General features: G+C 45.1%; 1 protein-coding gene across 11 annotated transcripts in view; it reads left to right on the top strand.

Annotated features, from left to right (window-relative positions):
* Positions 1-16,806, top strand: part of LIMCH1 (LIM and calponin homology domains 1) — an 860,130-nt gene that overhangs the window by 657,460 nt on the left and 185,864 nt on the right. For all 11 annotated transcript variants that reach the window (XM_085642190.1, XM_085642189.1, XM_085642188.1 and 8 more), the window contains one exon: positions 8,730-8,887. In XM_085642190.1, coding sequence (XP_085498316.1) covers positions 8,730-8,887 — 158 coding nt within the window. The remainder of the gene's footprint in view (positions 1-8,729; positions 8,888-16,806) is intronic.

Below are 16,806 nucleotides of genomic sequence, written 5' to 3'. Positions count from 1 at the left end.
CCAAGCTGCATAAATGTTCTGCAGTCACACGGGCGCTGTAAAGAGACAAAGGCATCATCCTTCGCTTCAGGCTCGCTGTACAGTGGGCCTGATGCCTTGATAGATATCATTCTGCTCTAACGAGAGGCATCTGGAGTTCACTACAATCCCAGGAGCATTGCACCGCGGGTGCTGCCACACCAGCCCACGAGCCAGTGGGTCTCTACTCCCAGCTTGTGTTTTTAGCCACTGAGGTGTACAGGAATGTGCTCCATTTAGGCGAGATAACTGCGGTAACAATTTCTAGAGATTGGTAACTTGCTTCTGCTAACATGTCTCCTCGCAGTTTGCAGCATGAGTGGTTTTAGGCTCAGTCTAGGCACTCCTATGTTGTATCCCCTTGTAGTGACTGACATTTGAACACTTACTACATGCATGGCCGCAATTAGGGGGTCACCAGGGGTCGCAGCTGCGACCCCTAAGCCAACCTGGCTGTTTGTTAGCCTTGGCAAGCGCTTTGGTGGCATAAAATCTGCCTCAGTGTGAGCAGCGCTTGATTGCACTGTTGTGCTGAAGGTCTGCCTGCAGAGACATCATGATGGTCTGCAAGCTGGACCTGGGTGAGGGAAAGAACTTGTCTCGCTCGTTGCTATGATGAGGCCGGGCCGTCTAGCGAAGTCCTTGATTTGATACATTGAATGTATCTGCTGCGGGCCTGTACCAGGAAGCTGAGCGAATGAGCACAAAGTGTGCACGGCATGCCTGGGCATGATTGGACAGTGACTAAAGACACATGCTGCAGCTAGCAGCACATGTAAGTGCAAGCGCGCACCTGCTGCAACCTACCCTACCCTAGCTGAGTATGCAGTGCCTGGTGCACTATGTGTACCACGGTGTTTGAGACTGCATACTGCGTCCCAGCGCAGTCAATTTGGTAGACGTGAAAATGCTACCAATGATGACGACCCTATCAAAAATTATTGGCCAGCCCCCACATGGCAGTAAATGCCGCGCTGGTGCGGCCTCGGAGTGAGAGTCGAGTGTGATTTTTGCCTGCTGCTCTGGTGCTGGGTATCAAGACTCTAGAGTGACTGACTAGAATCAATGCAAGTTTGGAACCGGGCTGTGAGTGAATTACTTCACTTAATTGTCAGTCTCTGACTTAGTCGGACGGCTGGATTTCAGGCGGGCCGCAGGGCAGGCGAGGTCGTGTAAGACTGAGTTGTCACATCGACTCGACTAGAGTCTTGACTCTCCGACTCCCCTTGTGATAGTGCCGGTGGTTGTGACTCGTGAACTTCGGGCCCTGGGCAAGCTGCTAACAGATTGAACAAGTAAAGTAAGATAAGATTATCTGTTTTTGGAGTTGATACAAGATTTCCAAATGCTCAGCAAAACTTCAGAAATGATTGTTAAAGAGCATACATTTCAGGTTCAACCCTTCTAGCGGTCTAGCCATAGTTTAGGTAATGTGAGTTACACATTAATTGCCATTGTTTATGTCGAACACTGCCTCTAAATTATAGTTTAAGTGCTTGTGAAGGGATACCACACTTTGGGCCTTTGGTTTCCTCCATTGCATTGGTATCTAGGTGATAGGCTCCAGATAGCTCCCAGCCAGGGTGATACTTGAACAAAAGGAGAAGTGATTACCCTTTAAATCTGGCCTTTGTTTTGGGCTCTACTGAAAGTGAAAATAAAACCCCCTCTCTGCCTTGCTGCTTCGAATATTAAGCAGGCAACGTGCGGGCGCTGCTCGCTTTTGTCCCGTTGTCAGAATATTACACCAGGACAAATTCAGCATATTTCACTGGGTCACCGGATCCCAGATCCATCGCAGAAATACCAGCTGGATCCCTCATTTTCTGCACAGAAAGTATTATATGAACTGGACTTTTGGTGGTTTGTTGACACTGATTTATATTGGGTTTGCTTATGGCTGGGTTTGAGAAGCACATATATCGTGATGGGGATATAACCTCAGCGCTTTCAACAATGGATTTCTACAATTCTCAACACAGGTTTACTTCAGAGTAAGGGTCTAGATTCATTAGAGTTGACTGACCAACTTTCAAAGCAGTAGGCTATACATTGTCACCCGTAATTGTACCAGTCATGTAAAGTGAGCAAGCCCAAACCCCTTCCAGGGAGGCCTGAGGAATGCTCTGCTCTTTAGAGAGTTTGAGAGTACACAGAGAAAGATCCAAAATGTTTATGGTATGCCAAGCAAGCCTTCCATTTTCCAGGTGTTTGTGGAACCCACTTCCAAGAAATATTTCAATAAATTGGGACAGCTGTGCATATTCAGTACATTTGTTTTACAGTCAGTTAATATAAATTGGGTGCCCACTTTGACATAGCGTCTATCATTTTTCAAACTGTGTACAGCACTACGTTACATAGATGTCACAGTATTAGACTGTTGGTAGTACACCTATCCATCATTGCGGATAGATGCATCTGAAGGAGACTATTCGTTATGGATTCCTTACCTTAGAATTACCCCTAGGCGTCAGACTGGATCAGCAGAATTCTTTTTCATCACAACCCCTGCGCGTCAGTAGGTGGCATCGGTCGACTCCTCGTTCGTCGTTGGCGTCGTGATTGACGGAATGACGTTGTGGTATCTACTTAGACGCCGCCCCTGCTCATTGACGTCAGTTCTTTCTTTTTCCGCACCAGCCAGCGCAGATCCGGAGAGAGCGGTACCCCTAGTCACTTTCTGACTGTCTTTTTTCGACTTTTTTCGACCTCTTTTTCGAGTTGTTCGACTCCTGGTGCACAGGGATGTCACATAGGCGAACCAGCGTCAAGCCTTGTGGCTCCTGCCACAAGCTGATGTCTGTGATGGACCCACATCTAGTATACCTCTGGTGTCTGGAGCGTGATCACGACCTGAAGTCGTGCTTTGACTGTCGGGCCATGACCCCGAAGTCTTTGTGGGAGTGGTCCCGTAAGCTTCTGGAAGCCCGGCAGTCGGTTTCATGCCGCCTGAGGTCCCGGTCGAGAGGGAGGTCGTGGGACCGGTCTCAGAGCCATCAGCACCACTCCTTGTCGAAGTCTTCGTGTAAGTTGAAGCACAAAAAGAAGGCGAAGAAGCATCGTCGCTCTTTGCATTCTCGTCGGCTGACGCTGGATGGGGAAGGTAGTCATCCGACTCCGCCCATGGAGCCTGTTGGGTCGACTCCGAGCTTTCCCCCCCTTCCCGAGAGCCGGAGCGACCCCCGCCCAAGTTTGTGGTTTTTACGAAGCCCTTCACTTCATCTCTGGGCAGCCCGACTCCGCGGCTCCCCTTAGGGCCCTGCATACTCGGCTGGGGGTTCTAGGACTTCGATGCCGGCAGCTTCAGCCCCGGTGCAGCAGGACCCCCAGGGATCCAGGCCTGGATCCGGATCTGCGCCGGTCGACCTTATGACGCCTCCTCTGACTTCGGCCCTTCCGACGCCGGTTGTATCCCCAACCGACCCCTCTACATGGACACAGAGCCGGACTGGTGTCGACTGGTACTTTTGTACCTCTGTTCTCCCCTGGTGTTCCCTATCACCCTGAGTGGCTACCAGAGGAGGGTGAAGGGTGGAAGGGGTCTGTGGATCCCCTGTGGATCCCCTGGCACACCAGTTGGAAGAACCGGACTGGAGAGAGGAGTTGGGTGAAGCCAGTGGTCTGGACACTTCTCCAGACCTTGGCATGCTTTCTCCCCCTACCATGGCTACAGAAGAGGGTGCCTCTTACACTGTGGTGTTGCGTAGGGCGGCTGAGGCCTTAAACCTTGAGCTTCCTACGATGGCGGTCAGGACTAACCTCCTGACCAAGGTGCTTCAACTGTCAGCGGCCTCTTCGGAGCCCCTGCTGCTGTTCACTGCGGCCCTCAGAGACATCCTTCTGGGTCCCTGGTCCAAGCCCAGCACAGGGGCTCCTGTGGATAGGATGATTGCCCGATGCCACAGTTCGGCCCCAGGTGACCCTAGTTTCCTCTCCCAACACCCTACCCCCGAAAACTTGGTGGTCCAGGCCTCCACTTCAAAGGGCGCATTCCCTACTGTTCCACCTGATAGGGAATCCAAGAAGCTGGACCATCTTGAGAAGATGTTTTCTTCTGCCAGCTTTGGACTGCGGTCGGTGAACAATGCATGTCTCTTGGGCCGTTACTCCCATTCTGTATGGGATACGGCTGCTCAAGTGCTGCCACAGTGCTCTGAGGAGGCCCGGGCCATGCTCTCCTGTGCAGTTGCTGAGGGTAGAGACGCAGCGGAGTTCACCATACGATGTGGTCTGGACACCGCCGACTCGCTAGGCAGTACGATTTCAATGTTGGTAGCCCTGAGAAGCTACACCTGGCTCAGGGCCACTGGCTTTTCGGGTGATGTCCAATCAACTCTTTTGGACATGCCCTTTGATGTCCGTCGCTTGTTTGGCGACAGAGGGGACAACGCGCTTGAGCGCTTTATGGATTCGAGGGCTAGGGCCAGATCCTTGGGCCTCGCTACCACCTCTAGCCCCTGCGCAGTCTGCTTTTTGCCCCTTTCGTGTCTACGGAAAAGGTACCCTACAACGTTCCGCTCAGAGCCCCGGGCCTGTGCAAGCTGTCCAGCCTCTGCGCGGCCGGGGACGTGGGACCCAGCATCGTGGGTCCGGTAGCAGCGAACGGGCCAGTCCACCAGCGCCCCCTCTGCAGCAGCCTCAAAGCCCTCCTAGTCCTACTTTTCAGGGCCACCAGTGGCTCGTGGGTGGCAGGATTGGCCATCACCTCCCCCACTGGCTCAACATCACGTGGGACAGGTGGGTATTGCAGATTATCTGAAGGGGCTACTACCTCCCCTTCGAGATTACCCCTCCCTCAATGCCACCTGCCTTCCATTGCATGTCGAAAGTTCACTTGGCCCTTCTCTGTCAGGAAGTTACTGCTCTCTTGGCCAAGGGAGCCATCGAGTGAGTGCCTGTGCGAGAAGTAGGTTGTTGTTGTTATTCCCACTACTTCCTGGTACCCAAGAAGGACAAAGGCCTGTGTCCTATCTTGGATCTCAGGGACGTCAACCGCTTCCTCCGAAAGAAGTTCAAAATATTGACACTGGCTCAGGTCCTGTCTGCCCTCAACCCTAGAGACTAGATGGTAGCGTTGGACTTACAGGACGCCTATCTTCATATCCCCATCCTGCCTGCCCACCCGCGTTACCTACTGTTCATGGTAGGCCACGAGCATTTTCAGTTCACCGTGCTCCCTTTTGGCCATACCAGCGCCCCTTGGGTGTTCACGAAAGTGATGGTGGTGGTTGCGGCTCATCTGCGCAGATCAGGGGTTCCAATCTTTCCCTATCTCGACAACTGGCTGTCGAAGGCGAGCTCACCCAGGCTGTCTTCTTCCACTTCCAGACTATGGCGGACCTCCTACATTCGCTGGGGTTCACTATCAACGTGCCAAAGTCACACCTGTTTCCCTCTCAGAAGATCCTTTTCATCAGGGCGGTTGTGGACACAGTGCAATTTCGGGCCTAACCTCCAGAGCAGCCGGTTCGGGATGTTCGGGCTATGATTCCGATCTTTCATCCTCTATCCCGGGTTTTAATCAGAAGGACTCTGAGGCTGTTGGGCCTCATGGCTTCCTGCATCCTGCTGGTGGACTATGTCGGGTGGCATATGCAGGCTCTGCAGTGGGACCTGAAGTTCCTGTGGGCACAGCATCGGGAATCTTTCCAATTCCGTCCAGATCTCGGTGGTCACTGCACACCAATTGCAGTGGTGGCTAACGGACCAAGATTGGGTCAGCAGCAGATCCTTCTCCCTTCTCCAACCAGAGTTCACAGTGGTGAAGGATGCATCACTTCCTGGGTGGGGCGGCCACATGGGGGAGGTGGAGATCAGAGGCCTCGGGTCTCCAGCGGAGTCTGGGCTCCACATCAATCTTGTGAAGCTCTGGGCAACTTGTCTTGCACTGAAGGCATTCCTTCCTTCTGTCAAGGGAAGAGTAGTGCAGGTGTTCACGGGCAACACCACCGCCATGTGGTATTGCAACAAACAGGGCGGGGTAGGGTCGTGGAGCCTATGTCTGGAGGGACTACATCTCTGGAAGTGGCTGGAACATCAGGGCATGTCCCTGGTGGTTCAACACCTGGCGGGTTCCTTGAACGCCAGGGCGGAAAACTCATCCGCTGGTGCATGATGGATTACGAAAGGCGTCTTCACTCGGAGGTGGTGCAAGGTCTCTTTCAGCAGTGGGGAGAGCCTTGGTTATATCTATTCGCCACCAAAGAGAACGCACTATGTCAGCAGTTCTGTGCGTTGGAATTTCCAAGGCGGCACTTGCTAGGCGACACTTTTAATCATAAGTGGAGTTGCGGTCTTCTATACACCTTTCCACTTCTGCTCAGAGTGCAGAAGATGATCAAGCGCGACCGGGCCCATGTCATTCTTGTATCTCCGGACTGGGCATGAAGAGTCTGGTATCTTGAGCTCTTGAACAAGGCCATCGATCCTCCAATCAGACTGCCCCTTCTGGAGGTTCTTCTGTCATAGCAGCAGGGGATGGTCCTCCACCCGAACCTGTCCAGCCTCCACCTCCTTGCGTGGAGATTGAGCGGTGACAGTTGACAGCTGTCGACTTCCCTCCGGAAGTCTGTAACGTTATCTTGGCAGCCAGGCGTCCCTCCATCAAAACGGTATACGCCTGTAGATGGAACAATTTGTAGCTTGGTGCACAGCAAAGGCTGTGGATCCCCTTTCTGCCCCTCTTTCAGAGGTTCTCCTCTTCATTCTTTCCTTGGCCCAGCAGGGCTCTGCTCTGGGCACTCCCAAGGGCTATCTTTTGGCCATTTCGGCCTTTCTTCGCCTTCCAGATCAACCTTCTCTTTTCAAGTCCTCTGTTGTAAATCGCTTCCCTAAGGGCATTACTCACCTGTTTCCTCCTATTCTTTTCGTAATGCCCCAGTGGGACTTGAATCTTGTTCTGACTTACCTTATGTGCGCTCCTTTCGAGCCACTATATAACTGTCCTCTCACACTTTTGACACTCAAAACTGCCTTTTTGTTTGCCATTACCTCTGCTCGCAGGGTGAGTGAGCTTTATGCTATTTCTTCAAAACTTCCTTTCCTGGCTGTTCATCCGGACAAGGTTGTCCTTCGCACTAGGCCTTCCTTTCTTCCAAAAGAGGTTATCTCTTTCCACATAGGACAGACCATCACTATGCCCACCTTCTTCCCACCCCGCGCATCCTTCTAAAGAGGAGGAGAGGCTCCTTCGTCTGGATCCAAAATGTGCGCTTTCAGTATATCTGGATTGCACAAAACAATTCCGGGTGGATGATCAGCTCTCTGTTGGCTATGTGGGCGCCAAGAAATGTCGGGCCGTGCAAAAATGGATTATCTCTCGATGGGTCATTCTTTACATTAAAATTTGCTATTCCTTGGTGAAAAAAGAGCCTCCAGTAGGGTTGCGCGACCATTCCACAACGGCTTTGGGACGTGGAGTTCCCCTTCATGACATTTGCCAGGCAGCCACGTGGTCTTCATTGCACACGTTCACTAAACATTACTGCCTGAACAGCCAAATCCGGAGAGACAGTTTCTTTGGTCTTTCAGTTCTTCAGGACTTTCTGATGTGAACTTAGTTTGCAGACCCACCTCCGGGGTTGGTATTGCTGGGGTATCTATTCCAAGGTAAGGTAACCATAACTAATAGTCTCTTTCAGATGAACAAGTTACTACCTTCGGTAACGATATATCTGTAAGGGACATATATTAGTTATGGATTCCTTACCGCCCCACCCATCCTCCCCGTTCTGCCAACTGACATCTAGTGTAAAGGGACTCCCTTTCAGTGCCCTATTTTTGTGCACCAGTGGTTAGTGTCTTGCATGGCTCTGCGCCTCTGGCGTGGAATGTTGTGTAAAGAACTGGCGTGCAGGGGCTGTGTCGAAGTAGATACCGCAACGTCATTCCGACATTCATGACTCCAACGACGAACACGGAGTCGACTGATGCGACCTACCGACTCGCAGGGGCACTGCTGAAGAAAAATTCTCCAGATCCAGCCTGACGCCTGGGGGTCATTCTAAGGTAAGAAATCTATAACTAATATATGTCTCTTACAGATGTATCGTAACCGAAGGTAAGTAACTTTTGCTTAGACAACAGAACTACCACTCGGGTGACTGAAACAGAATACAGGATACACCAGTTTTCCAGGCTGGGGCCTCTGGCAGCAGTGGTAATTGCAGTCCGATAAAATGCTCTCTTCACAGATGATGAAGGATCTCTGTGAGTGATAAAATTAAAGGTAGAGCATTAAATGCCACCTGAAAGCAAGTAAATCAAATCGGCCATAAACTTCCCAGTTTAGTATGATCCTTACTGCATTTGTAGGCATGAGGACATTTCCACAATACATTGAGTTTGAGTTTTATATTTTGTTTGGATTTCCTGATACCGTGAATTTGTGTAGGTGTTAATCTATGCATACATTTTATTTTTTTGAGGTGTTTTAACAAGTGCTGAATTCAATTTCAACTTTTCAAATAAACAGACAGACATCAACTTTTCAAAATCTTCCCCAAAAATGATTTGTTGCCCCAGTGCATACGATACAAGTTGGTTGACAGGAGTAAAAGGGGCCAGAGTTACAGCCTAGACCATGAAATTGAGTTTGTACTTTAACTAGAGAGCCTTTACTGCTAGATCAGCAGTATTTGTAACTATGAATAAGTTGTTTACATTAAATTGAAATGCCGGTGCAATTGTTAATTTCTGTATCTATGTAGGATCTTGCCCGTTGGAAAACTCGCAGAAGAAGTGCGTCTCAGGACCTAATAAAAAAAGAGGAAGAAAGAAAGAAAATGGAGAAAGTGCTGAGTGGCGAGGATGCATTAAGCGAGCGACGGAAAAGCATTAAGACCTACAGAGAAATTGTGGAAGAGAAGTACGTTATTTATGTGTTGCTATTTTACAAAATTTTAAACTTATGATGCTTGGTAACCATGATGAACAATTTCACCACTCAAACTGCAGAAATTGCTTTGTAACATAGACCCCTGAATGTATATTCTACATTGTGCATAAAGCCACAATTTGTTTAATTTAATTATCTATAATGTAATTAATTTTTAGTTTCTGAGCTTTTTGTTTATGCTCCTACGACATTGCCAAATTTGTACTATTGCATACCAAATTTTGTGGTACAGCCTGCTTGAAACATGGGGCTGTAATGATTTTTATTTGTTTTCAAAATGCAAGCTTACTTTAAAGATAGTTATTTAGAAAATCATCCTCCATTTATATTTCAATTACTATCACAATTTGTATGAATCTGCCAAATCTTTTAATGTTATGAAAGTTATTAATGCATTCTTGAGAAAGTAGTATAAGTACTTAAATGTCAATTACTAGTAAAGAAAAACATAAATCGACGTAAAGTCAAAATTGTGAAACTTTTTTCTCAAATACAAAAATGTTCTAATTGAAAAATCTGCTAATTTAGCTAACTGAAAGTATGGCAGTAAAAATCAGATTTGGTTACACTGCCACTTCATTTTTCCATTTTGTCATCTGTTATTCTGACTGATGACCGTGTAAAGCAATTGTACAGTATTTGTTGCCCTGATGAGATATTCCACCCCCGTGTTCTACGTAGGGCATGGACAAATGTTGCACTGTTATTTACCTGGGTTAATATGATGTTTATTAATTATATTGATCAGTTTTATATTTAGTGCTGATAAGAGCCAGTGGTGGCAGAGTACTTTATCTAGTAGTGGTTGAGCAGTAGAAGTAGAAAACATCCAGTACATTTGCATAGGTTGTACATCATACTAAAACGAAACACACAAGCAGGGTCTTAGCGTGCTAACCTTAATAAAAAGAATTACCATATCTACAAGGACAAATACTGCATAGAAAGATTCTGGCATTGGCGATCTTGGGGAGAGATTTGGTTAAGGCAGTATTGCAACTCATTGTCTGCTGTTAGTAGCTGGAAATAACATTGAAGTGGAAGGATTTTCAACTCTTTTAAACTTTGTATGCTAGGAGATTTTCTCAATTGTTGGTGGAATAGAGTTCCACACAATGGGGTTGCTTCCCAAGAAGAATGTTGGGTTCTTGTCTTCTTAAAGGCTGGTATTTTAAGAAGGCTGTCTTAGTGCCCAAGGCGGTAATGACATCCTGAGATTATCAGTTTCTGGTATGTGTGAGAAAGTGGATTATTAGTTGAGGTGTAGTCCACCACAATTATTAATATCACTAATCGTTTTATGTTCTATAAAGGTTTCAGTAATTTCAATCTGAGCTCAACCCCTGGTGGCTATGGCACAGAGCAGGCAGGCTTAACTTAAAAAATGTGTAAAGCATTTAGAAGTACCAAAACAGTTTAAAAACAATGTCAAAAACACAATGGGATAAAAATATAAGTCCAATTGATAAAAATAGGTACTAATTTCAAAAGCAAAATGACACCATACTGACAAATCCAATAATGGGACCTAGAAATATGAATTTTAAAAGTTCTGAATTGAAATATCACTGAAAAGCGTTAGACACCAAATGCAGTCACGTGGTTGTGCTTGACTGGTACTTGGGTGTGATTTAATGCCAACTGTGATGGAGCACTGATCAGAAACAGAAACCAGGTGTGTCCCAGTTGTAAGTTTTATACTCTGACTTAGTCTCTGAAATGGAAGTAAAAAATCCTCAGCGGGGCAAGGCAGCAGGCTCTGGGTGAGAAGGGCTGCACGAGACCCGATAGTGGTTTGATGATAAAGCTGTTGACGTCAATAATTCTGTTGGCTTTTGGAAGGAAAGCTCTCGGTGGGAGAAATTATAAACAATTGCACCCAAGGAAGGCCCTGCATCGCCTGGATACTTTTGGCTCCGGCACCTTGTGAAGATTTCTCACTTCAGACGTACTCCCTTTTTTCGAGCTTGGGTTCCTCCAGTATTGCAAGGCTAAAGGCTGTAGTCAATGAAGGATGGATAACTTCTCACCAATGTCCTGCTGAATTGGATTCGCTGCTGCTTAAAAGTTCAGAGTGGTAGCTCCCTGAATCGTTCACCCAGCGGCAACACACCTTTGTCAGATTGACTTGGTATTTTTGTTGCGGTCCTCCAGTAGGTCTTTGAGGCAAAACGTTTTTAAGTACCAGGTTTTTAAGGATATTAGGAGCAGTAGATATTGACTCAGCCATGGACCACAGGACCAGCACATGGAGGTCAAGACTCACTATAGCAGCAATCACCAAGAGGGTTCAGGGCAGGTCCAGTTAGAACTGGCCAGCTCGACTCTTGAGGAGAAGGGCTTGTTGTCACTGTAGCTTAAAAGGAGGTCAGTCAGCTTACGATTTGAATCCTCTTCTTTCACTTGGGTACAAGTGGGATCAGGCCCGGCCTATGTGTGGATGCAACTCCTGATCCTTCCCTAAGCAATAGGAAAAAAGTTCCCAAGGGTAACTACCCACATTTGCAGCACTTCCAGTTTGCTCTACTTTAAACAATCCCACAGTGTTCCTCTCTACTGAGTTCCTGTGCTTAACCTGGAGGATTGGCCAGGGAAATGAGAAACCCCTTTTGTGTGGTCCCCTAAAACTCGCTATGAGACAGCTCCTCTCCCACTGGGATTGGTGACTAGGTGAACAAAGGATGGGGCAAGCCCAAATGTTAGCTACATGCATTTGTGACAAGCTAGGCCTCCTGATGTGAAGTTCCTGGGTACAGCCCAGATGCTCAGCCTGTCAGAGGAACAGGAAACACGCCCAAGACCTTTGTCTCAGCTCTATGAGCCAGTTCATACCTCATCAAGGGGCTATCTAGCTCCTAAATGACGGCTGAAAACTCATGCAAATGGGCTTCTAGAGGCGTTAGGCAGGTAAAAGGTGACCTTTTAAAAACTATTTATTACAAATCCGACTTTGCCAGTGAATTGGGCATGGAATAAATATTTTAAAAGTCCAAGAATTAACTTTGTTGCTTGTTCCTAGGCAGCGGTATCAATATTACATTTAATATTGTATCTCTATGGCTTCCTATATAACAGGAACTTTTAAAATAGCTTTTAGGGCTTTGTCCCGGTAAGGGCATGTAAATTTGCACATTCCTACCTTTAAATACCTACACCTATTGGCACTTAAGGCCTGCCTAGGGGTGACTTATTAATATTTTAGAAAACGGTTTAGGCCTGGCAAAATTGGTTAATTTGGCATGTCAAACTTTCAGTTTAAAACCTATACAGACAGGCTACAGTGGTAGGCCAGCAGTCATGTTTTGCACTGTAACTCTAGTGGTGACATAATGTGTGCTGCAGTCCACTAAGGACATATATCTTACAGGCCAAGGGTAGACTTTGTACCATATACTAAGGACTTACAGGTAAGTTTTATAGGCCAATTAGGATTATAGCCAGTTTTTGCATGTGTTTCAGGGTCAGAGCACATGCACTGGGGCCTGGTTAGCAGAGTTCCAGTGCATAGTTGTAAAAACCAGCCATATGAGACCAAAAATATGGGTGATCATGCAATAAGTAGCATTTTCCTGAAGTATGTATTTGATATTTTATAGTGTGAACTTACTCAAAAGGCACCGGTCTAAGACAATCATAAAGTCAGCGAATGAAATGAGCGGACACAGCGTTGTGGACGGTTAATGCTTTGTGATGTAGTGTTTAAAGAGTCTTCAACTCTCCTAAAGTTAGACAGAGTTGAGGCAGTTCTAATGGATATAGAGGTGTTGTCCCACATGCTGGGTGTGTAGATGAAAAAGGCCTTTTTTAACACTTCTTAGTCTTCCTATTGGTGAATCTTGATGTTGAAAGTATAGCACCAAGCGGCTCTACTTAAAGTTAAGGGTGATAGGAAAAAGTACGTCGCCCTGACGGACTCCAGAAGTGATAGGCTCCTTTTGTGATCTGGAGGTAAATTTATTTAGGAGTATCAGAGTTGAGTGCTTTATGTGTGCTAGATGAAAGACGCATCTTTTTTCTATTGGAGGTCACATCAGTGAGATCATAATAGGAGAGCTGTGTTCAAATTTCCTTGATCGTATGACTAGCTTATTAGCTACATGAAGGACAGCTTGTCGGAGGATTCAGGTGGAATTTGGGGATCCCTGTAAGAGTGGGTATTACCTTAGTCCAGTCTGGATCAAATCTAGGGATTTAAATCATTTTTCTGGTGTATTTCAAAAGGAACATTTATATTTGACTTATGGCTGTAAACAGTACCACTATAATTAGACCTACATAAAAACAGATACATGGTTCAGTTGGGTTTACCATCTGTCCATCGACCCTTTGCTAGCTGTTATACATAAAGCTGAATATATATCCAAATATACATTCTGGGAATTGCAGAGCACTCGCGGACAAAAGGCTCCCTAGATATAGTATTTGTTTGAATTTAGATTTCCATATCTACTTATCCGATATATTGTAGGCTGTTCAACACCACGTTTCACTACCTTCACCCTGAATAAATCTGGCCAAAATAAGCAGACCCTTATTTTGACAGTTAGATGGGTCATTAAAGTTAACACTTTTCTCTGTATGCTTTTTGATCGGTCAATTCTTTATTTATTTATTTTTTTATTGGAAGAGTACGCTAAAAATCAATTGATTTCCCATCATGTTGCATGGCCGCATATATTTCAGCATTTAGCTCGACATTGCGTACATCTTTTAAAAACAATCCATTTCATGATAAGACCAAATTTATGTTTTATTTATATTTGTTCGGATACAAATTCATCTTTGTAACTTAGCGTCGGGTTCATCACCCCGTGACCACAGAAAAAGAAAATCCATTCCAAAGAATAAATTAAAATATCCCCATTAGCAAATTTCATTCCAACCTTCCACTACTCTAAGAATATATAACCTAACCCAACATGGTTCATGATTTCCCCAGCGACTCAGGATGTTACGAAAATCCTACTATGTAACACTAATCTCCTTTCCCTCACAACATGTAATAATACCATATGTCCCCTGACTCCTCTTACTGCACAGGTTTAGGCTATTTGAAATGTCCTCACAACGTTAAGAATTTACTGTACGAGCCCGACCTTAGTACATAACCTTGCGTTAGTTGTTAGCATTTTGGACCTCCAGTGTTCAAATGTTGGTATTGACGATGTTCTCCAGTTTTGGACGATTAAGGACCTTGCAACACGGTGATAAATTAACTTTTTTGTTATGTTCGATATCAAGATGAATGTTCCTCAGCTCAGCTGAGTACCTGAAGCACTTTATAGGAAGCTGAGGGTTTACTGTATTCAATAGGGTTGATGTCCTGTAGAGCAACCATTTGGTATAAAATTGAATCCGGCAGAGGTTCGCCCCTCTTACTAGTAAGAAATTGTATAGATTTATCTTCTTCCATGTCTCACTTGTGATACGCATTTCCTCCCTAGACACTCACCTCTCTTGTGCTTTCCAATACTTTACAGATCTACTTGTTCTGGACTCTCAACTCCTCTGATAGCCCCAGGCTTCTCGAGATAGAAATAGGGTCCAGGGGGCATATGTATCAAAATCTCCATTTGTGAATCTCAAATAGAGATTTTTTGAGAATCGCTATTTGAGAATTGCAAAACGGGATGTATTTAAAAATTCGCACATATTTTGCGAATTCTTAATATTCCTTAATTGCGATTAGCAAATTGCGAAATCACAATTAAGGAATACCTTCCCATTCATTTCTATGGGCCAGGAGGCCCATAGCAATGAATGGGAAGTCATTGTCAAATTGCGAATCGCAATTTGCTAATCGCAAATTGAGAATAATTTCAAAGGTGCAAGGGTGTCATGATGACACCCTGATGCACCCCTGAAATTAGCATGTGTGCGCATATGGCGCACATACATGCCCTCAGGGCATGTATGGGCGCCACATGGCACTTTGAAAAATGCCAAAAAGTGCATTTTTCAAAGAAATCGCAAATTACCACCAACTTGAAGTTGGTGGTAATTTGCGATTTCTTAAGGAGAAATCGCACAACTTGGGTGTGTGTTACATAGCATTTAAGGAAACGCAATTTGCGATTCCTTAAATGCTTACGCAAAATTAAGGAATCGCAAAATTAGCGATTCCTTAATAATGCGATGCGAAAATGGCTCATACATCTCATTTTGCGATTTTGTATTCGCAAACACTGTTTTTTTGCGAATCGCAGCATTTGCAAATACAAAATCGTTTGATACATATGCCCCCAGGACTTTTAAAAGCTGTATAATTTGGATAAAAGACCACTGTATTGACTATTTTGCATATCTGATACCTGGCTCTATGTCCATCCATACCTTCCAAGTATGATTTAAACAGTCACTGATAGCATAATACCTATTGATCTCCCATCTATGAACAGTAGTTTTATCTAGAAGCAGATGGGATCCTACTACAGAAGCCGCTAGTTTGGTTGAGCCATTAATTTTGGGATCTTGGAGTATTTGAACAATAGTTCTTTCCTTTTTATCAGCCTCTGCAAAAGCTTGTATCGAAGCTTTTTCGGTGATTTGGTTAAGTGTAAAAAAAACATTGATGTTATATTTCTGCAGTACAAGATACAGGATAACATTATCATTGGGTCTCCCAGAGCCTGGGGGTTGCAGAATCGATGGGGGAGATGTGCAAAACTTGCTAAATAATATTCCCTCAGATTAGACGATAATTGACCCCCAGCTGCGGATGTCTTATAAAAAATGCTTATTACTATTCTGGGTGTTTTATTAGCCCAAACAAATGTGGAAAACAGTCCTTCTATTTCCTTTAGAAATTTAATTTGCAAGACGCAGGGCAAAGGAATGAATAAGAAATTAAAAAGTGGTAAAACAGACATCCTTATCAGTGCAACTCTGCCCATTATGGAAATGGGCTGCACTGTTGACTTGAAAAATAATGCTTTAACCTTTTTAACTAGAGTTGCCTAATTTAAAGCAAAAAGATTACCTATATCATCTGTGGTGTAATCACCGAGATATCTCTTGTGTGTGTTTAGCAGAGGACGGAACTCTAAAGCTATGGTGTCTGTAGTGCAATTACATTAGAGGATTTCAGTTTTTAGCCTATTAATCTTACTTCCGCCAACCAATTGAAATAGATAAAAACCATTTCCTGGATATCCAGGCTTAGATAAAAAAAGTGCTAAATTGCCCCCGTACAGTTTAATTTTGGACATCCCCCTGACTGGTGGTTCTATCACTTGGTCTCCCCTTATAGTGATAACAAGCGTCTCTATAAAGATGATGAATAATAAAGAGGATAAGGAGCATCCCTATCTCGCTCCCAGTTTGACCTTGCAAACACCTATGTTGACTGAATTCACTATTTGTTGTGCAGATGCGCCCTGGTACATTCTGTGTAAAACATGTATGAGATCAAGGGGAAAGTTGAATTACTCAAAAATACAAAAAAGGCTCTTCTAGCAGACCAAATCAAAAGCCTTCTCTACATCTAATAATAGGACTTGGGCCGGACCTTGTCATTGTTTGAAGAGGTCCAAAACCTCAATTAAGAAATGCGTATTAGTAGAGAGCGGTCTACCTAAGATAAAGCCAGATTGATCCCTATTTATAAGTGTGCCGACTACCTTATTCACACGACAGGCCAATGATTTCATAACAATTTTGAGGTCTGTGTTTAGCAGACTGGTTTGCCTGTATGAAATAATTTTATCTAGATGTTTGCCTGTTTTAAGAAAGCTTACTATGATAGCTGTGTTAAAAGATGGGGGGATGTTACCGCTCTTTATGATATGATTACTAAGGGTCAAAACCTGTTGATTAAGGGCATAAAAAAAAATCTTATAAATCACAGTAGGGATGCCATCCTCCCCATAAGCCTTGCCATTGTCTATGGA

This window comes from Triturus cristatus, chromosome 2_2, assembly GCF_964204655.1.
Source record: "Triturus cristatus chromosome 2_2, aTriCri1.1, whole genome shotgun sequence".
Lineage (NCBI taxonomy): Eukaryota > Metazoa > Chordata > Amphibia > Caudata > Salamandridae > Triturus > Triturus cristatus.
Note: the sequence above shows the minus strand (reverse complement) of the source record. Positions and strands in the feature narration are given on the sequence as shown.